General features: G+C 37.8%; 1 protein-coding gene across 2 annotated transcripts in view; it reads left to right on the top strand.

The window, feature by feature from the left end:
* Nucleotides 1–181: 181 nt before the first annotated feature.
* The window catches only part of RAF1 (Raf-1 proto-oncogene, serine/threonine kinase), a 28,298-nt gene continuing 7,247 nt past the window's right edge, over nucleotides 182–21,232 (top strand). The window contains exons 1-14 of one of the 2 annotated variants that reach the window (XM_010185422.1): nucleotides 182–393; nucleotides 1,305–1,417; nucleotides 2,471–2,573; nucleotides 4,164–4,321; nucleotides 5,261–5,359; nucleotides 6,817–6,970; nucleotides 8,477–8,536; nucleotides 10,367–10,394; nucleotides 10,487–10,614; nucleotides 11,790–11,907; nucleotides 15,715–15,799; nucleotides 17,204–17,380; nucleotides 18,350–18,396; nucleotides 20,731–20,849. In XM_010185422.1, coding sequence (XP_010183724.1) covers nucleotides 187–393; nucleotides 1,305–1,417; nucleotides 2,471–2,573; nucleotides 4,164–4,321; nucleotides 5,261–5,359; nucleotides 6,817–6,970; nucleotides 8,477–8,536; nucleotides 10,367–10,394; nucleotides 10,487–10,614; nucleotides 11,790–11,907; nucleotides 15,715–15,799; nucleotides 17,204–17,380; nucleotides 18,350–18,396; nucleotides 20,731–20,849 — 1,596 coding nt within the window. In that variant the 5' untranslated portion in view covers nucleotides 182–186. The remainder of the gene's footprint in view (nucleotides 394–1,304; nucleotides 1,418–2,470; nucleotides 2,574–4,163; nucleotides 4,322–5,260; nucleotides 5,360–6,816; nucleotides 6,971–8,476; nucleotides 8,537–10,366; nucleotides 10,395–10,486; nucleotides 10,615–11,789; nucleotides 11,908–15,714; nucleotides 15,800–17,203; nucleotides 17,381–18,349; nucleotides 18,397–20,730; nucleotides 20,850–21,232) is intronic. The other variant, XM_010185423.1, reaches the window with a different exon arrangement.

Genomic DNA, 21,232 nt, shown 5'->3' with positions numbered 1-21,232 from the left:
CTGTTGCATGTCTGTGTAGGTTCATCATGTCACAGGGGAGAAAGAAGTGCAGTTTTTTCAGTTTTTCAGATGCTTTCAAGAGAGGTTGTGAGGTCTGTTGTGTCAGGAAGAGAGTGTACCACTTCATAGAGAAGCATATTGTAATTTTCCCTGACTCCCTCAATTTTTGTTTCTTAGACCGCGTCAATGGAGCACATTCAGGGTGCTTGGAAGACCATCAGCAATGGGTTTGGACTCAAGGATTCCGTCTTTGATGGCCCGAACTGTATTTCACCTACAATTGTCCAGCAGTTTGGTTATCAACGTCGAGCATCTGATGATGGCAAAATATCAGATACTTCTAAAACTAGTAATACTATTCGTGTTTTCTTGCCCAACAAGCAGCGCACGGTGGTAAGTCTACTTTAACGTAAGAAATGTCGCACTGTTCCCATTGCTAACTCTGACGTGAATCTGGCAAGAGAAGAGCCAAGCTTCACAAGAGGTCTTCTTGTGATCGTGTTGTCATCAGTTTGTTAATTCTAGAGGACATATTTTGAAAACGGTGTTACCTGTATCTTGAGAACCTGTCTTTCTCTACTTCTGTGCTCTATTTTTCCAATATACATGAGCAAGATACTTTGCTTACATGTTTAATTTTAAAAGACAGCAGTTGGCTGACCCGAACAATGACGCTTGTGTGGAGTAAACATGTTGTTTCTGTCACCATTTTCTTCACTTGGATGCCCACAGTGAAGTACGGTAGTTAAAGCTGAAGTGGAACTTCTTGAGGAAACACTTCTATTAGATTCCTTGGAGCCGAGTGTACTAATAATATTCTTACACAAAGTTCCCTGAGATCTAAATTAAGCCTTTTTCTATACTTAAGGTAACTCCATTTGCCTGCATTTTATTACTTTTATAGGCTACCTACGTGTATGAGTGCTGTATAAAGTCCAGTTTCACAGAAACTTAGTAATTGTAAGAAATTGAGAGTTATGACATGGCTTCAAAACTTCCTTTGCACGCAGTGGTTATGTATATGGCAGAAAACATGCCTGCCTGACAGATTGCATGTGCAGCCAGTTAAATTGGAAGGCACAGCAGCCTGATGTTACATCATACAAATAATTTTTCATTTGTTTATTAACTTAAAAAATCAACAGCTGTGCAATTTTACTGGAACTTCTAAGGAAAGAAGAAAAAAAATACTTCCCTTCCATGTGTGTGTCCCCCCCACAAAACCAAAACCCCAAAAACCAACAACAACAAAAAAAACTTAAATTCTGCAGTCACTGAGTGATTTTTTTTTACTTTGGTCACAGGTGAATGTGCGAAATGGGATGACCTTACATGACTGCCTTAGGAAGGCACTTAAAGTAAGAGGTCTGCAGCCGGAATGCTGTGCAGTTTTTCGACTTCTTACTGAACCAAAAGGGTAAGAGTCTGTAATGTTATATGTGAAACTTTCAACTAGAGAATGTAAAAATCTTGGGTTTAGAATAGCAGAATATTGCTTTCTTTGTCTCTCTTGCTTTTTTCTTTTAAAAGTGCAGTTTGGTTGTGAACACTTCCCTGTTGCTTTCTTTACCCTCCTCTAGGGCAACTCTTTCAGCTTGCTGGGTATTAAAGACTTCACTTTTGTTTTAAGGGCTAGATACTAAAAATGCTCAAAATTGAAGGGTGCACTCAAATGCTTGTGGTATCTTACAGAGGTTTGTGCCATGTTCTAGATTAAATGATGTGATGTGCCTTCACATTTGAGGTGCATTTCTCCTCTGCATTCGTAGTTGGTAAACTTCAGTGCTAGTGGTTCTTAGCCAAATTAAGTGAACGTCTCCTCTGTGTGCTCAGTTTTAAGGCTCTGCGTTCCTTTACAACTTTTCAATGTTTAGACTTAAATCTCACTTCAGATATTCCTTATTTTTTGTAGGACCGGGGATGCTGCTATTAAATACCAAATGATTCTTTTACAAGCTGAGGGAGTGAAGGTATCTCATGGAGTTAATACATTTAACTTCACACCTCGTAAGGCTTGGGCTTAATGCTCTTCTAAGCCTCAGTCATGAGGCAGTCATTTGTGGGTTTACATCTCTGTAACCGAGTCCATTCTGGGGTCACCAGTAACTTTAGTGCTGAAGCATGTAATATGGCTTTCATGTCACTAAGTCTGCATTCATAATTTCTTATGTTTTGTTTATAAAGGTATTTCTGTGAGTCCATTACAGCTTCTAGGTGTCTTATTAAAATGATGTATCTAAATGACTTACATGTTTAAAAATAAAAAGAAGTGAATCGCTGTAGTTTCAAAGTTGCTTCTAAGTTTTTAAGTGAAAGACACTGAAATATAGCTCACTATAAGAGATTAGCCACACTTTTTAATATTTATTTTCAGTTTACTCAAGAAAACTCACAAAACATAGATCACTGATTAGGCCAGACTTCTTATCTCCCAGGTAATTTTCTTGTCCCCATTTTCTGCTTCTTTCAGAAAAAAGGTGCGTTTGGATTGGAATACAGATGCTGCCTCCCTGATTGGAGAGGAACTGCAAGTGGACTTTCTTGATCATGTTCCACTTACTACACACAATTTTGTAAGCTTTTCCTCTTCTGTATTTTGATATCAGTTGTACCAGTTGAACCACATACTCAGAAAAGGGATGTTTTGAGCATTAGGTGCCCTTTGGCTTTCTAAACACAGTGGGGGTTTGCAGAAGTAATGATACCTTTGCCCCTGCTCCCCACAAATTAGATCCGTTAAATATCAATTTGCAATGAAATGCCAGAATTCTATTACATCTAGTGATTCCTAGATGTCAGAGAGTTTAAAGCTCACATTATGCATATTCTTCAAAGGTCTGATGATTGCCATTTTTATTTTATGAAAACATCTATTTCTGTAACTGTAACATTAAGATATCATGTCTTTAAAGTCCAGAACTGGGGGGCAGCTTACATTTTGAGTCTCTGGCTCATCAGTCAGAAAGGCTGGACATGTTTGGCAGCTTTATTGAATTGCTGTTAATTGTGCTGAATGTACAGAGGTGCTGTTAATTCTTCAACATCATGACGTCGTTTTGTGAGCTAATGCTGCCATGTAACTTGACAGAATGTTTCTTGGGGGATGAAAGACTTTAGATTTGTAGTTTGGTTATTCGCTTAGTATAGAGGAAATAGAGTTGTTGGGTTTTGGGGGGTTTATGGTTTTTTGGCTTATTTGTTTGGTTTGTTTTTGTTTGGTTTGGTTTTTTTGTGGTTGGTTGGTTTGTTTTGGTTTGTTTTGGGTTTTTTTGTTGGAGTTTTTTTTTTGTTTACAAAGAAGTAATACCTGACTCTAGCAGTTTAACCTTGCTCTATTTTGTCCTCCCTGTGAAGGAACTCTATTCCTATATTCTAGCCTTTTTGTTGTTTTGTACCAGAAATACGCTGTGCCAAGTGGCAAAACTAAAGGATTATCATTTACATCCATTAGAAGGGTTAGGATTGATTTATGCAAACTGAAAGTAGCTTTGCTTCTACTTTACATTTTTAGAAAGCTACAAGTGAAATTGTCTACGGTTGGTCACCAGAAAACTGAGATTTCTCTCCAGATCTGGAAGAGGCTCAAACATCGAGCCTCCCTCCACAGTATGCTCTGGAGGAAGAAACTCTTTGGTTCATTATAATCTTTTTTCATACTTCAGAAGCTTTATAAAAATGTTAGATAGCATTAAAGTAGAATTTCCTTAAACTGTTTTATTTTACTAAGGAATTTATTTCTAATGTGAGGGGTATTGGTAAGTCAGAAATACACAACAAGCATTTTCACTAATAAAAAAGTAACGAAGTAGTTCTTACGATCTGATCCTCCTTCAGTTTTGGTGATACTAAAGCAAAAAAGCCCAATTCTTGGCCACCCAACTGTCATCTTACTGAGCACAAAGTAGTGCATTTGAATTTGACAGAACACGGGTTTTTAGGGCGCTGATTACCTGATTACCAAAATGTTTTTAAGCTTTCCAGGTTTTCAACCAAACTGGAAATAGATGTTAAAATACTCAAGTGTGGTTTTAAGTTCAGCAGCACTTTGGGAGCACTGATAACATTTTAACATGGTATTTATTTATGTGAGGCTCTGAAGATACTCATCTCAGCTAATGAAGAGAAGCTAGTAGCTTGACTTAATAATTTCCTGTGTTTTCTAGGCTCGGAAGACATTTCTAAAGCTTGCTTTCTGTGACATCTGCCAGAAGTTCCTGCTAAATGGGTTTCGGTGTCAGACATGTGGTTATAAATTCCACGAACACTGCAGCACTAAAGTTCCAACCATGTGTGTCGACTGGAGCAATATCAGGCAACTCTTGTAAGGACTGTTCCTTTTTAATAGCGACAGTAATTCTTTGTGACAGACAAGTGTCGTTTTTATAATCTCTTGCAACAGAGATAAATTTGGATTGTTGGGAAGTGTAGTCGCTTTCATCAATATACAGAATGCGTGAATTGATCTCATAAAACAGCCAGCAATGATTGTCTGTTCCCAGGTGAAGAAGGCCATTTAAATGCATTTTGTTCTTGCTGCAAGTTTTAATATTCTGGGACAAGCAAACAAAGATCTTGAATAACTAGGCAGTTGCTTTAATGCCCTCTGTTTCAACAGAGTAATGGTAATTCCTGTCACATAACACGTTTGTTAGAAGATAAAAGATCATGATCCAGTTGTTTTTTAGTTGGTGGAAAGCAGGAGTGTTCAGAACTACCGCAACTTTTGACACCCTGTTGAAAATGCATGGAATGGTGAGAAAAATGGTGAAGGATAATACTTTCCTAGTATTGATTAGAAGAAGTTGAAAATCATTGTTAGAAGTCTTATGGAAAATTGTTAAAATCTATAATTGATTTTGTGTGTTTCTTAGTGATTGTATTTTTTATAGCTAAACTTGGTCATATATTTGCATTTTCTTATACTGACTAGTTGTTAGAGTTTAGGATGTGCTGCTTGGGTTTGATAGAATTTAAACCATTTAGTCTCAAATACCCTTTCAGGAAGATCTGAAGTATGATGTAAAAAGAAAAAATCTATTTTAAATATAGAAAGAACACGTGGAAATTTGCTTTGGGAGTCTGAAGACATAGTTTTTAGTCATAGCATACGCAGAGGAAAAATACTATGTTAAGATAGGAATGTATTCATGAAGTTAATTATGCTGAAAAGAAACAGCCCTTTAAATTTTCAGCTTTAAAGAGCATTGTACAGGAGGTAGTGTAGCAGTTGAAATTGTAATTGTTTTTGTTGATATTTCAGATTGTTCCCAAATTCAAATATCAGTGACAGTGGTGTCCCTGCACTACCTCCCTTGACAATGAGACGGATGCGGGAGTCTGTCTCCCGGATACCTGTTAGGTAAGCTAGTATTTCCTGTCATTTCTGTTTTGGGAAATACAGTTGTTTAAAAACAAAACCAACCAAACAAAACCCCAAAACACTCAATTCCTCAGAATAGACTATAGAAGGTTGGGATAAATGTGCAGGAAGGCAACACTGCTTCATCATAGATAATACGCAGTGTCCTTTCTGGTTCTTAGATTCAAGTAAAGCATTGATTTCAGATTTTATATATTTAATTTTTAGTCTTAAGAGTTTAAGGGAGTATACTAAAGGATTTCTGGAGAACTTTGTTTTTCTACCTAAGAAAATTGAAGGCTCCCTGTGGTATCTTTGTGAATTAGTTTTATTTCATCTGATCAGGTAGTATACATGTAAGGGTTCATGACTCGTTTTGTATGACTTGCATATATAAGCTAAAATAGCATGCTAATGTTATGCTGACAGATAAGAGTTGAGAGAGAAGAGTGGAAACTTGAAAATATGCTCCTCTTAAGAAAATTCAGAGACCTTAAGAGAACGTTCCTATAGTTTTAAATGCTAGAATAAAAATTGTGTTCCTTTCAAAGGGGCCTGTTTTCTGATCCTAATTTGTGCCTGTATTATTTTTCTTGAAATTCTAGAGGCTGAAGAGCGCAGGCCACCTTTTGTTTTCCCCTTTGACAAGTCTTGACCTATTCAGAATAAGGCACAGAGCACATAGCTGACTTGCAAGTGGTTCTATGTTTTCGTTTTATTTTAGTGGGAACTGCATCAAGAATTGCTTTTATGTTCTCTTTGCCACCTTAGTTTATTTCCAGTATTGTTGAAGAATGACTCATTAACTTGTTGGGTTTTTAGCTTTTTGTGAAGGCTGGCTGATTTCAGTTAAGATACTGGTGTGATTTGGGATAAATAAGAGTTGAGTGACCTTAGCAGTGATTTATAACTCTTTGCTGAACTGGATTTTAATGTTGGCCTCCTTTTAACTGGTATTGGGTTTCATGACTTCCTTGCTGGCTGTTCTGTGTGAACCATTGAACAGTCTTGCAAACCTTTACAAATTCAGGGCTTAGCAGTTAAAGCAGCTCTTAAGCTGTGCATTTAACAGGCTTGAAATGAGCTGTTTGTTTAAATTTCACAGACCTGAATTAATCCAGCAGAGCTAGTATTTTATTGCTGTATTAAACATGATTTGATGGGGATTGAAGTGAACTATGGCAAATTTTATAACAGCGGAAACATACTTATATTAAACACGCCAGATAATTATGTGAACTGACAAGGTTTTACTTCCAGTTTTTTAAGTATTTCCTAAGTTAAACTGGGAATGATTCAGCTGACCAAATAGTGTAGATAACAACTAAGTCCCAACTCTTTCTGTTTGGAATTCTGTCTATATTGCTTTTGAACAAGTTACTTTGAAGAGTGTTTTTTCAACTGCTAGAGGAGAACAACTATCCATAACTTCTGTTTTCTCTCTCTCTCCTTCTCAGTTCGCAGCACAGGTATTCTACACCTCATGCCTTCACATTCAACACATCAAATCCTTCCTCCGAGGGCTCCCTCTCCCAAAGACAGCGATCTACATCCACACCAAATGTCCATATGGTTAGCACTACAATGCCTGTAGACAGCCGGATAATTGAGGTAATATTGGTAGGGAGGGAATAGCGTAAAGTTAAACTAAAATTGGGACTGGCTATCTAATAGTGACCGTTGGTTTTCTCTTCTTTGCTTTCTGTCATTTACTTCTTGGTTGCCTCAGTTGGTTGAGTGATGAAGAATATCGGTGACACACTTGCATAGAAAGTTAATGGTTTGTTCTTTCAGTCTTTATCAACTTTGCTGAAGTTCTAGGGAGATTTTTGGTGTCTGTGGGAGCTTCAGAAGTTTCTCAGATCTGAAGAGAAAATAAGCTCAGTTTTGCTGAAGAAATGCTTCTTAGGTATATCTGAAAATGTCCTTTCAGTCTTACAAAACTGGATTTATTTGGAGGCTGGTGTTTATTTTAAATCAGGCTACAGGAACTGTAAGTCTGGCTTCAGTTCTCGGAGCTGGAACGCTCAAGCCAAAGCTGACTGGCAATATGTTTTGTGTTACGCTTGTACGATTGACAGCGATTCTAGGCTAATGTGCTAAAGCCATCTGTATCTGAGTATTTCTGCTGTTACTTGCTTTCAAGCACCTTTGTTTTTCTACTTCAGACAGACAGTGACAGACAGCTCTTTGAAGTCAGGCCTAAAGTGTTTTGTTTTGTTTTGTGATAACTTTAACAAAACAAGGGAGTGGTGTGCAGGGAAGGCTTGCAGAAAGAAAGTGCTGAACTGCAGGACTTCAGAGAGCACTGTTTGTTGTTTTTCTGCTCTGGAATACTTTAAAAATCCTTTAGGCCAAACAAAAGCCTTTGACTGCTGAGTTTACTTGCATCTTCAGCTGGTAGTTTATAGGCTTCCATGAAATATGAAGGCACTGGGAAATGTGCCAAAGACGTCCTCTGGACCTCTGGTGGGACTGAAGGACGTGCGCTGCAGCCTCATGAAGCTTTTTTTGGTTAGAAGCTTTGGGTCAGCTAGGTTTTATGGGTAAAGGTACCCTCCCTTTATCTTCAGTTTTCTTGGACCTGCAGCCTTTTTCAGTGCTTCAGAAGCCTGGTTGACTGTCTTTCATGGTGTGAAAATTAATGAAGCGCTGAAGAAATCTAAAATGAATTATTGACCTTTGCAGTGTGGTGAGCCTTTAAGGAGATGTTGCTTTCTCTATCCTTTATGCACAGCAGTAAAGACAGAAATGCTTTCTATTCTAGCTCTTCATAATCTCATAGGGGACTGCATAAAAACAGCTGTCTTGTCTTACAGGCAATAGCTGCTTTTCCAAAAGGCTTTATTAAAAAGCTAAAAAAACCTCAAAAATCCACAAAAAAGTATTAGAGACCTTCTAGTATGACATGAGAAAGACCACCTTAGATGGAGACCAGTGAACTTTTAGATTTGAACAGGAATACTTACGTAAAAGTCTTACTGCACTTAATTATCATATATCAAACAAATCAGGTTACCTTCTCTTTCACTTATCCTAACATTTATTTTTTTTAAATTTTTTTTTATACTTCCTCTGTTCTTTTCTTTTCTTTTGTCTCTGACCGTGTTGGCCTAGAATAACAGCCTGAATGCTTCTCCCAGTTCCTGGTGCAGACGGTTTTGTTTGAGGGGAAGAGTAGGTATTTTCTTGATGCCTTTTGTTTTCTTGTGCTTAACAGGACTGGTATAACTTGTCAGCCATGGCAGTGTCCACATGAAATGTTTAATCTGGAGTTGATTTGATGAAAACCTTTATAGCATGTTTATACTTAAATATCGAGGATGCTCATTGGAAGAGGCAAATTGGTAGAAGAGCTTCATTTTTAGTTTAGCTGGATGAATCCAAACTACTATAAAATTTGATGTGAATTTGAATAGGTTTGGATTACAGTTGCATTTAGTCACACAGTTTTTAAAGCAAAACCTTCTCAAACATGTCTATTGTGTGGCTTTTTTCCTCTGGAAATTATTTTGTTGAATATACCTGTACAAAACCCTTACATTAAGAGTATGATGTATTACTTTTATTTCACCTGAAAGCAAAGGTGACAGACTACAACACTGTGTATAATGTTATTTGTGTTGTAAGAACAACTCTGAAGACCACTGTTTTCGGTGCATTTGCTGTGGGATTCATAAGCCAAAAAGAAAATACATCAGAATTGAGTTAAAAACCAATTTTTTCTAAAATAAGAATTACATATACATGAGAACAATTTAAAGTTAGTTAGTTATCCTTTGCCAGCTTGCATAAAAGCAATTTAATTCTCAGTCTGATGTACAAAAATCATCACTTGTTATTAATCAAGGTTCTTAAAATTTTATTGTCCTCCAAATGGACAGAGGTATTAACTTGCAAGGGTTCTTCGTTGGTAATTAAAGCAGATTTTAATCCACTGAGGTGTAGTGTAGAGGTGCTCTGCAAGAATCCTGCATATAGAGTCAAGCCTGGGAGAATGCAGCTAACTAGCTAAAATTTATTCTTTAATAAATGAATCATTACTAAGGATAATTGGAGTGAATTTGGAAACTGTATGATGGAATGTAAGCCTGTTCTGTCCTCCTGTGAAGTCTTACATTTATTATTCTACTAATTAGTTAGCAAGTTTGAATTGATTTCTATTAACTTTGACAATATTTAACATTTCTGTAGTGCATGTTCTTGCTTTGTACTTACACAGTACCTGGATATTTTACCTTTCCTGTATGTACTTTGGGATAATACATAGCAGGTGAGAAAAGTTGTGAAGTCACGTTTGTCAGAGCTTAGTTTATCTTGTGCATGGCTGTAGAATTGTGTTGTAAAGTGCCTGTGGCATGAGGTGAGAGTTGTCGCACTGTACCAACTAGTGAACTGTGTAACAACGTGCTTTTCATATATCATCAAACTTTAGTCTGTGGAAAAATGCTCTGAAAATAAGATGTTTTTGTGTAGGGACACAAGACATAGCCTTTTTGGGGTTGAAATAGTACGGTAGAGGTATTTCAGAATATATATTGACTTGGAATTTTTTAAGGGCTTTTAAAAATTTTCCAACTTGTAACCCAAAACCTTTTTGAGAACTGGTCCTCTAGAGATACAGGACAATCACAGGAGCTATGTTCACATCTGAAATGCAAGCATGTACAAAAATCCAGTGGTGTGAATGCAGACAGTATCTCTGGTGTTTCTTCTTGTTCCATGTCTTTTTTTTTCCCTCTTTTTTTCTTTTTTTTGGTAGTAATACCTTCTGATATGCTGTGAATATTTTTAATGTTTTGTTAGAATTCACAAATTGCATGGTTTTTAGCATATAGGGTTCTTTTATCTAGAAAATAACCAAGCTGTCATCTTTTGGAGGGTAGTGGTCAGAGCTGTACCATACTTGAGCTAAGCTGTCAGGAACAATTTCAGTGCTATTCCTGCTTGTTCCTTTACATGGCCTCATACATTTATTAACTTTATTATCTGTCTCCTTTGTTTTAGGATGCTATTCGAAGCCATAGTGAATCAGGTATGGTTTCCAAAAACAAAATAATAATACATATTATTTTGTGTTTATTTTCTGGTTCATATTTTTTTGTGGTGTTTATTTTTATATTTAAGCTTCACCTTCTGCTCTGTCTGGAAGTCCTAACAATATGAGCCCCACTGGCTGGTCTCAGCCCAAAACCCCAGTTCCAGCCCAAAGAGAGAGAGCCCCTGGATCTAATACACAGGAAAAAAACAAAATTGTGAGTATGGTAATGTTGGATTTCTTTTTAAATATATTAAACTAGGCTGGGAGTAGTGCTATGTTGGGTTAAATTTCTGTGCTTAAAACGCAGTACAAGCTGATGGCAATCTTAGATTGCTTTGCACTCTGTGTATGAAACAACGACATATTTTTGTCTAACTTGGGGAAGGTAGCAGTATTGCCTTGGGTTATAAATACCCGTAACAAAGTGGTTTAGATTGAAAAATAGTTTCAGATAGTTATTAAATTATTTTGCAGTACAGATTTCAGGTTTACCTTTTTAAATCTTTAAGGCTGCATCTTTTTTATTCCTCTTTAGTGTGTCTAAAGTTAGCCTTGTTATCGCTATTTGAACTGTATGACCATAGCTTCCATAGAAAATGGATATTGGTAATGCCATCACTGTCATAGTAAAGTTAGTCAAAATGCCTCAGGGAAAAATAGATTTAACAAAATGCAAGTTTTCCCTCAAAGGCTTGATTTAAACTTGGGAGGTGAGGGAGAGAAAGTAAAGTTAGAATAATAACAATATCTCGAATTTTTTTGAAGGCTTGTAAGTCTTGAAAAAAGTATAGTTGCTTAGTGGGACTCACAGTGTTAATCACTTTGCAAATTCTGCTCTCATCTTTTTGGTTTATTCCTTTTAAATATGTAAGAGTTCCTCACTTTTAGTATTGTAATTTTGAAAACGTCAGTAATTTTCTTCAGTATTTCAGATGTTTTTAAACAGTCAGCTATAAAATACTTGTTCTTCTTAAGATCTGAGATCAAGATTTAAGAAGTTTCTAGTGCAGAACTTAATGATAGCTTCTTAAGCAGTTAAAGCTATCCAAGAAAATGTTTTGGCTTTTTAAAAAACAACACAAAAACAACAACAAAAATTACAAAAACCCAAACCAAACCAAAACAAACAAAATACTTTAAAAACCCCAAAACAAAACAAAAAACACCCCCCAAAAACCAAACCAAAACAAAAACAACAAAAAAAAGAAAAACCCAAGCCACAAACAAAACTAACCAAAGAAAGAGAAAAACACAAGTAGAGAAAGGAGGAGAAACCCTCAAGGTTTCAGTGTGTCTTAGACTTGTATTAAGGAAGTTACTTCATTCTTGGTGTGTGTATATAATATGTTTGATAAAATACATGTAAAATCATGTCGGTTTTTGTTCCAGAGGCCTCGTGGACAGAGAGATTCCAGTTATTACTGGGAAATAGAAGCAAGTGAAGTCATGCTTTCTACCAGAATAGGGTCAGGTTCTTTTGGAACAGTTTACAAAGGCAAATGGCACGGTAAGTTCTTGGCAGGTGTTAACTGTCTTCTCAAAATGTTGCTGTTGGAGGACAGCAATCCAGAAAAAGGTGGAATCATTATAGTGGTGCTGTGTGCTTATCTACCACCAAAGGTTCTAGGTGTGAAATACTAATTTCCTAATCTTGGCAGTGGTGAAATTAAGGCAAAGAACAGGCATCAAAATGTGAATCTCACAACTGCCATCTACATGTTCGTTATATTGGAGCCAACATTGTTTTCTTTGTTAACATGTTGTAGAACAGCTGCTTTCCTGAAAAGATTTTGCTTTCCATTAGCAGTATTGAGTTAGCAGAAGTAGCTGGGAAATTCCACAGCCTGATGTTATACTCTACCTTTTTTAACCTCTGTGGTTTAATTAGCATACTTACACTCGAGGTGGCAGGGAAAGGAAATAAGCATAAATTGCTTTTACTGTGGAGTTCTTCTAAGACAATAATGGTTGATGTGAGAGTTTGATATAAATTTAGCTGAAATACTTTGAACAGAGGCACACTGCAGAACTGCAGAGTTAGTTTCCAAGTTCAGGGCTTATGATTTAAAAAGGAACGCACACACAGACCAATCCAGGCCCTAAGTTAAATAGTGTCACTGTCATAGAATAAGATGACAAAAAAAATTGGAAACTTATCTTCTACCCACTATCCTTAAAGAATAAGTAGTTGCATGTCTTAAAACCCAATTGTTGTCAACATCAGTGGAGGGACTATTCTTATGCTAAAAGTAATATTCATGAACAGTTAAACTCATTTCAATATGTAAGTGAAATGAAACACAGAAATCAAGCAGAAAAATAGGTTAAAATTTCACTAAACGAGGTAACGAATGTGAATTTCTTCTTAATATACTTGAATTTCATGGCAATAAATACTCTTCGTGTATGAAGAACTTTGGTTCTTCCTGTGTTAAACAGGAAATACATTGAGCTCCGTATTTATAAAGAACCTTCAGTTGTGTGCACAGGATGGCTGTATAGCTGTCACTGAACTCAGTATGTATGAGATTCAATATCTCATTGTGGCAACTGTTTATAGTTCTCCTGATTTCTCAGGAAAGTCAAATTTAAATTACTAATTTTATTTTTTTTTTGCAACCATCATTTGTGGTGTAGCCTTAGAGCATTTAAAGGGTTTATATTTTTTGCAAGTCTTTTCTGTTTAAGACTGATTAAACTGGGAGTTCAGTGCCCAAATCAGTGAAACCACAGACTTTTGGAGTAACCTATTCTAATAGTACAAATGCAGCAATAAAAATGTCTTGATGAAGTAAAATGAAATTAGTGGAAGTGGGCAGATTGATGCACACTGAAGTAGAAATTCTAGATTGTTAGAGGCGTTGGGTTTCCTAATGTGAAGGGCTGTTTGCAGTGAACCTTTGGAAGATTGTGTGCAGCTATATGCAAACTGTGTTAGGTTTCCAATAAGCTTCCCTGATTTAGTCTTCCTAAATAAAAATGTCAAGGACAGCCTTGCTCTGAGGAGTGCATGGCTCGTTGAACAGGTTTCTTGCACTTCCATATTTTTCCAGATCGTTCTGGTGGTTAAGTACTAATTTTCATATTTGCACCACTTCTGTTACAGACCCCATTTGGATCCTGTAGTGTCCTGTAGCATGCTTCTAAATTTAAAAGGCAGAAAGAGAACCAAGGCAGTTTAAATGGGTTGGAAGACTACCTATCATAAACACTCACATTTTCCCTTTGACCCTGGTAATCAGTTCTAGGGTTTTGGTGATTGGGGGGTGGGTGGAAGCCCATTTGTCTCCAAACCGCTGCTAAACCAAACAAGCGCTGTTGTGTATTTGTTTCCGTAGAGAAAACTGCTTGGGAAATGCCATCAAGCCTAGAAAAAGTGTGGCAGCTGGTTCAGTAAGAACAGTGTAAGGTTAAAAAAGGTATTTTCATCTGTGGAGCAAGGATCATAATGGAGAATATATTAAAAAATAAACTGTAAACCTTTAGCCTGTAACCAGCGAATGCTGGCATAGCTCATAGCAGTGTACTTCAAGTATTGGTCTTGCATTGTGCATCAACGAGAGTTGCAGTAGGAATCGGCAACTCCAAAGCCTGTGACTTTGGTCATATGAAAGTGTAGTCTTTCTACCAGTTCATCTTACCCTCTTCTTGTCTGTAAGCAGAGAGATCTGTAAGAGTTACAGAACGTTGTGCATACTGCAAATGTGAGATGGCTCTCTATGAAGACGCTAGAGGATAAAATAGGAAGTATATTGCATTTACTGAAGTTAAAGGAAAAAGTTATAGATGTGTAAATGTTTGTGCATCTTTGTGACTTCAAATCATACAGCAAGTTAAGCAACTGGTAACTACAGTGGAAGAAGCTGCAGTTCACTCAGGGTACTCTGAAACTTTCAAGTACCAGTTTGCATATCCTGCTCATACTTCATTGGCAACTTTTTTTTTAATTGAGCGATTAGTATTATCTGTTGATCGTTATATTCTGGAGTGTGATTCTGTCGTTATATTCTTGGAAATATCTTGGAAAAGAGACCATATTAAGAAGAAAATAATTAGACTGTGGTAGCAGAGAAATCTGTCACTCGGGATTTTTTGACTGTAGGTGGATTCTGTAATGCAAAGTGGCAGCAGCCTTTAACATATGGGATAAGCTATGTTGGAGTATAGCATCTCAGATCTTTTTAGTGCATGTAGACCAAGATTGAAGTGTCAGTTTTAAGCTGTTTTTACCTTCCTGTGACAGTATCAAGGCAAGTTCACTCCCCTTCTGAACTCGAAAATGCTGTCAGTCCATAGTTAAAATGAATGTGGTGTTTACTGCTTTCACTGAGGAATCTGGCTCTCGCTGTTAGTGCTTTTACTTCTGTCAGAACAGTCTGCTTCATTCCACTATTACACTTTCTTTGCATCAGTTCAGTTGTACTGTTTTCTGGATGTGCATTGTAAAGGTTTTTACAGCTCCATTCTCTGGAAACAGTCTCTAAACAGATAGCACTGGCTCATCGTACATGCCTCTCTATTATCCTTTAACAGAAACTGAATTTTAAAGCAAACACTGACAGTGAAAGCAATTCAAATGACGCTTTTAAGTAAAATTTTACAATGTATCAGCTTAAAGAACAGCGAGACATTCTGCTTCCATAGTCCCCAGATTTGTTATTGAAATATTAAAATCAGTTCTATTGTTCATGATTTTTTGTGCTATTCCTGGATAGAAGATTTATCCCTCTCATTCCTGAAATTTAGCAGTATTTAAATCTAGAAAGGTTGTTTTTTAAATAAAGTTTATACTAAAAAATGTGTGTATTTACATATGTATAGTTTATTTATACAGATTAAAACTTTAATAACAAAGGTGTGTATATATATGAGTGCTAAAGCTGAACAGAAAAGGGAGTGATGTTATACTGTTTACAGATACTGTTTGGAAGCCAAGCAACTGATGTGACTGTTGAAATAATGTGCTGAGAATGCATCTGCACTGTAATACCTTCCTTTTCAACGACTATTTGAGATTTTAGTAGCTTCATATCCTGCAAAAAGCAGCCATAGCTGTTAAAAAATAGAAGGGAAGCATGTGAACAATTAATGATTTTTTCCATTAGACTGAAATTCAGGTAAATGAATTGCTTGATACTACGGAAGTTTGTACATCTGCAGGAAAATATTGACCCATGTACAAATAAGTAGAGATGTACTTTGCACAAAGTGGGAACTTTAAGCATACTGTATATTAATGTTGGGGGTTTTTTTTGAGGAAAAAGAAAAACCACTGCCTTTTTAGTAACTCTTATGGTAAATGGTTTTTTTTCAGGAGATGTAGCAGTGAAAATACTAAAGGTAGTAGATCCAACCCCAGAACAGTTCCAGGCTTTCAGAAATGAAGTGGCTGTATTAAGGTGAGTTGGTAGTTTCACTGCTAATTTCTGTTATTCCAAGGCACTGTATTTGACTACTACCAGTCCTTTCAGAAATGTTGCCCAGTATTCTATATTTGATAGACACACAAAGCAGGTCTCCAGAGAAGAAGACTTAAAAAGAGAACAAAAAGTGTTACTTCTGCATGTTGTGGTGGAGCTGTGAGACAGCAATCGTAACTCAGAGTATTTCATTGATGGTTTACTGTTTCTTAAAGTCACCTTTTCAGATAGATAATACTAACATCCGTAATTGTTCAGCTCACATTTGGCACACAGCAAAGTTGAAGATTAATAAATTCTGCATAATTACCATCACTGGACAGAATACTTGAACTGTACCTTTTAAAATCGCAGCATAGTTCCTTTTTTTTGTAATGTATGCTCTGATTTACATCATTTTTCTGCTTTGAAATACTGTTTTTGCAGCATCCAGTTAACTGTATATAACATTAATCCTGCAACTGGACCAGTTAGAGTACATAAGAACTATCTTCTCATCTGTTAATTCCTTCACAGTTTATAACGACCCTTTAGTTTCCTATTGGGATTCAGTCTTCCATCTAAAGCTGTCACTTTTTCACAGCTTTCAGGGTGATTTCTGTTATTCCAGTAGCTTTTTTTAATACCACTTGCAAGTGTGAATTTGGTTACTGATTTCAAAACCCTTGAATTTTCATGATGCCTTTTTCTTAAAGGTTGATTTAAAATAACTTCCTTGGGACTTAAAGGAAGTATTTTAACCAGAGAAAACAGAATCAGCGTATTTTATTTAAAAATTATAAAATTCCAACTGTGTGGCATATTATGATTGTTTTTAAAAACAAACTTTACACATTCATCCACTTAGCAAAAATTTTGCAGGATACTCATGGTTTTGGACTAAGAAGCTGAAATCACAGAATGGTTTGGGTTGGAAAAGACCTTAAAGCTCCCCCAGTCCAATCCCCATGGGCAGGGACACCTCCACCAGCCCAGGTTGCTCAAAACCCCGTCCAACCTGGCCTTGGGCACTGCCACGGAGGGGGCATCCACAGCTTCTCTGGGCAACCTGGGCTAGTGCTCACCACCTCTCAGTCAAGAATTTCTTCCTAATATCCAGTCTAAATCTCCTCTTCCAGTTTAAAACCATTCCCCCTCATTCTGTCGCTACCTGCCCTTGTAAAATGTCCCTCTCCAGCTTTCCTGTAGGACCCCTTCAGGAACTGGAAGGCTGCAATAAGGTCCCCCAGAGCCTTCTCTTCTCCAGGCTGAACAGCCCCAACTCTCAGTCGGTGCTCACAGGGGAGGTGAAATATGTTTCTTCAGCCAGGAATGCATTTTTAAAATAACTTGAAAACATTTTTCATAAACATCCTGATTTCTCTTTCTGCTACTTTCTATTAGGAAGACTCGGCATGTTAATATTTTGCTCTTTATGGGCTACATGACTAAAGATAACCTGGCCATTGTTACCCAGTGGTGTGAAGGAAGCAGCCTGTATAAACACCTGCATGTTCAAGAGACCAAGTTCCAAATGTTCCAGCTCATTGATATTGCTCGGCAGACAGCACAAGGAATGGAGTGAGTAGGATAAACAATGCTGGCTGTTTTCCTTCTTGAAATGGTGTTTCCCTTCTCTTCCCCAAACCCGAATATGTGGAGTTACTGCACTGAAATAGTAACAGGTCAAAATGGTATATTGAGTAAAGGTTTAGTGCAGCCTTAATTCAGCACTGTTGTAAACATCCTGACTTTTATTTAGCATTTTTCTTCCCAGGGATTCTTGCCTTATTTCATGTTAGACTAATCACTTAACAGTCTGCTGTTAAGTATTTTACCGTCTTTTGTAGGTTGAGGTCTTACCGTGCCTATTCTAAACATAGAATTAACTTTTTTTCCCCCTTCCCTGTGTTTGTTACCATAACATTGCGTTGTTTGGCAAACACCAATTTATACTTGAGGCACTTCTGTGACATGAGCGATGGCTGTTCCTATTCCACAGCTGCAGGACTCAGTACACACAGATTTATTTTGGAAGCATTCTCCAGATGTCTGAGTTGACACAGTAACCGCCTCACTTCTCTTTCAGCACATTATAATGTTTGTAGCATAGAAGATGCTGACATTGACTGATGTTGTCAGTGCTCATCCATTTTGTAGATCAAGACCCTGTCAGACACCCAGAAAAATAGGAACATGTTTTGTGACTGCAAAGCAAAGTGATTTGTAAAAAGTAAACCTTAGCATAGCATACAAATTTCATGCGTAAGGGGACAGCACCCAGTTTCCTAGGGGGATTGCACAGCTACATAACAGCGATGCCACCCCTGCTCTTCCTGAGATTTACTTACTGCATTGCTTCCACTTTCTGTAATGCAGATACTAGTGTTTGCTACATTTCCAAAGTGGACGCATCCTGTAAATTGACTAACACCAGAGGTTTGTGAAATGGTTGTTTATTAAACTAACACAGTGTCTATCAGTAAATTGAAAGGCTAAGTTTGTGTGTACAGCCTTCATAATGGCACTTTTCTGCTCTTTCTTTCACAGCTATTTACATGCAAAGAATATCATCCACAGAGACATGAAATCCAATAGTATCCTTTCCTAACTTAATCGTTATTTCCTGTAACGTGAGAGTGATTTGCTGTTAATATGGAGGCTTCTGGGGGGTTGCAATAGGTGTTTCAGATGTATGTAAGTACTAATGGGTGATTCCTATTGATGAGTAAGAAGTTACTCTTTAGCAGGGACTTTCACAGAATGTATGTGCTTGCTTACCAAACTGTTGTGATGAAGATGAAAAAAGATACGCAACAGTTGTGCTCCAGAAGTGTCTTTTGGTGTTTATGCAGTTCTCTGTTACCCAAATGCTGTATTGGAGAGAGGCTGCACTCTTTACTTGACAGGAGATGCATATGCATGTGCGTGCAATGTGCGTGTGCACATGTGGGTTTTGTTACTGCTTCCTCATGTATTTTTAATAAATGTAAAACACCTTCACGTGACTGGCAGAAATGAAGCCAGAATTCTTTCTTTAAACTCAAGAAATGGCAACCTTTTACCATTATATCTCTTGCAAAAATATAAATTTAGTCATGCATATGGAACAAAAATGTTGTGAACTGATGTCTTTTGCCTTTGAAAATGCCTGCTTTTGAAACTGCCAAGAGCATCCATTGAGTTAGCACCATAAGTTGTAACTTCCTTTCCTAAACTGTGAAGTGTTTTGCAAATGTCACCATAAAAAATATGCCAAACTGAGTAGCTCCATAATGTCAGAAGATTCCTATATTCCATGAAGCTAGAAAAACAATCATTGTAGTATATAGGCGGTCAGGAGTTCGAGATTCCTAATAATGAGGACCATTTTTGTGAAATAAATTAACTCTTCTCCTGACATGGAATTGAGAACTAGGAGTCTGTCATGTTTATATTTCTGAATCATCTTTTTGAACTTAAAGCATTCTTAAATGAAATTGTAAAATGGTATCTTCTTAAGATAACCCCAACAAAGATAGTGCAGGCTCCCAGTCTTAACAGACAAATCTATTAAGTAGATAGGTTACAGATAGTACAGATGTGTATTTCTGGTTGAAATAGTTAAATCTCAGGAGATCTGCTAGAGAACTTTATGTAAATAGACTTAATTTTTATATTTGTTCCTACTTGTAATTGTTTTTCCTTAGTTTACGTTTTTGAGTTGTGATGACTTCTACGTTGTTTCTCTGTCTGTTGACACTTGTTATTCAAGTACCTGCAGTCATTGATGTTAATTAACATAGCTGATTTCTATCATAACTCACTGTGCAAATAAATCTACGGATAATGCTCAAACATCTGGTCTTGTTTAGTCTTAAATGTTAACTCTGCAAATATGGATGCCATAAAATTACTTTTCCTCTGTTTAAGATACAACTCAGAGAATCGCAGAATGTCAGTAGTTGGAAAGGACCTGGAAAGCTCCCCCAGTGCAACCCCTGCCAGAGCAGGATCACCAGAGCAGTCACACAGGAACACGGCCAGGGCTTTGGGTGTCTCCACACAAGGAGACTCCACAACCTCTCTGGGCAGCCTGGGCCATGCTCCATAACCCTCACACTCACAAACTTTGGCCTCATCTTCAGCTTGAACCTCCCGTGCTCCAGCTTGGGACCATTGCCCCTTGTCCTGCCATTGGCCATCCCAGAGCAGAGCCTGGCTCCTTCCTCCTGACACTGCCCTTTCCCAATGGATCCCCAGGAATGAGGGCACCCCTCAGTCTCCTCTGCTCCAAGCTCAAGAGCCCCAGCTCCCTCAGCCGCTCCTCAGCAGGAGATGCTCCACTCCCTCCATCATCTTTGTGGCCCTGCTGGACTCTTTCAAGCAGTTCCTGTCCTTCTTGAGCTGAAGGGCCAGAACTGAACACAATATTCCAGATGTGGTCTGAGCAGAGCAGAGGGGCAGGAGAACCTCTCTGCCCTACAACCACCCCTTCTCATCCACTCCAGGATGGTGATGGCCTTCCTGGCCACAAGGGCCCATTGCTGGCTCATGGTCATCCTGCTGTCCACTAACACCCCAGGTCCTTTTCTGCCTGGCAGCTCCAGTCACTCGTCCCCAAGCCTGTAGCATCCATGGGGTTATTGCGACCCAAGTGCAGGACCCAGCACTTGGCCCTTTTGAAGCTCATACAGTTGGTCTTGGCCCATTGATTCAGACTGTTCAGGTCCCTCTGCAGAGCCTTCCTACCCTCAGGCAGATAAACACTCCCTCCCAACTCAGTGTCATCTGAAACTCGTAGCAGGTTCAAAAAAATAAAATAACCTGGCAGTATTCTTACGTAGTTGGCTTGCATTTGTGCTAACCTAACCAGGCACTTTGTAATCATGTCAGAAAATTGAGAATTGTTTACTCAAGTTCTCTACAGAATTTCTTTAACAAATGTTTAGATATATTTCTTCATGAAGGCCTCACCGTGAAAATAGGAGACTTTGGTCTGGCAACTGTAAAATCCAGGTGGAGTGGATCTCAGCAGGTGGAACAGCCCACTGGTTCAATCTTGTGGATGGTGAGCAAAACATCTTAAATAGCCGGCTTTCATTCTGTTATTATATATTTTGTCAGTTGAACACTGTCTTAAAGCTTTAAACCTAAATGAATCAACATACACTGTTAGTACTGTGTAGACTTTTATTCCAGTTGCAGTACAAGTTAAAACTGAAGAATGAAGTGCTGAAGTGCTTAATTAGTCAAAGTGGACACCATCCACCTAAGGATTCTCCTTTTGATTTTTGGAGTTATTTTAAATGTTTAGGGCAGAGACAGGGCTGTCAGTGGAACTGCAGGGAGCTGTTTCAAGGGCAGAGGGGAGCCTTTCTCCTGTTGTAATCCTGCCTTTCCCTGAAAGGGGTTGTCTCACTGCAGAGCAGGCTTTAATCTGCTTAATGGGGC

The sequence above is a fragment of the Mesitornis unicolor genome, unplaced genomic scaffold (genome assembly GCF_000695765.1).
Source record: "Mesitornis unicolor isolate BGI_N332 unplaced genomic scaffold, ASM69576v1 scaffold5475, whole genome shotgun sequence".
Classification (NCBI taxonomy): domain Eukaryota; kingdom Metazoa; phylum Chordata; class Aves; order Mesitornithiformes; family Mesitornithidae; genus Mesitornis; species Mesitornis unicolor.
The sequence above is the reverse complement of the archived record's forward strand: the minus strand, read 5'-3'. Positions and strand labels throughout refer to the sequence as shown.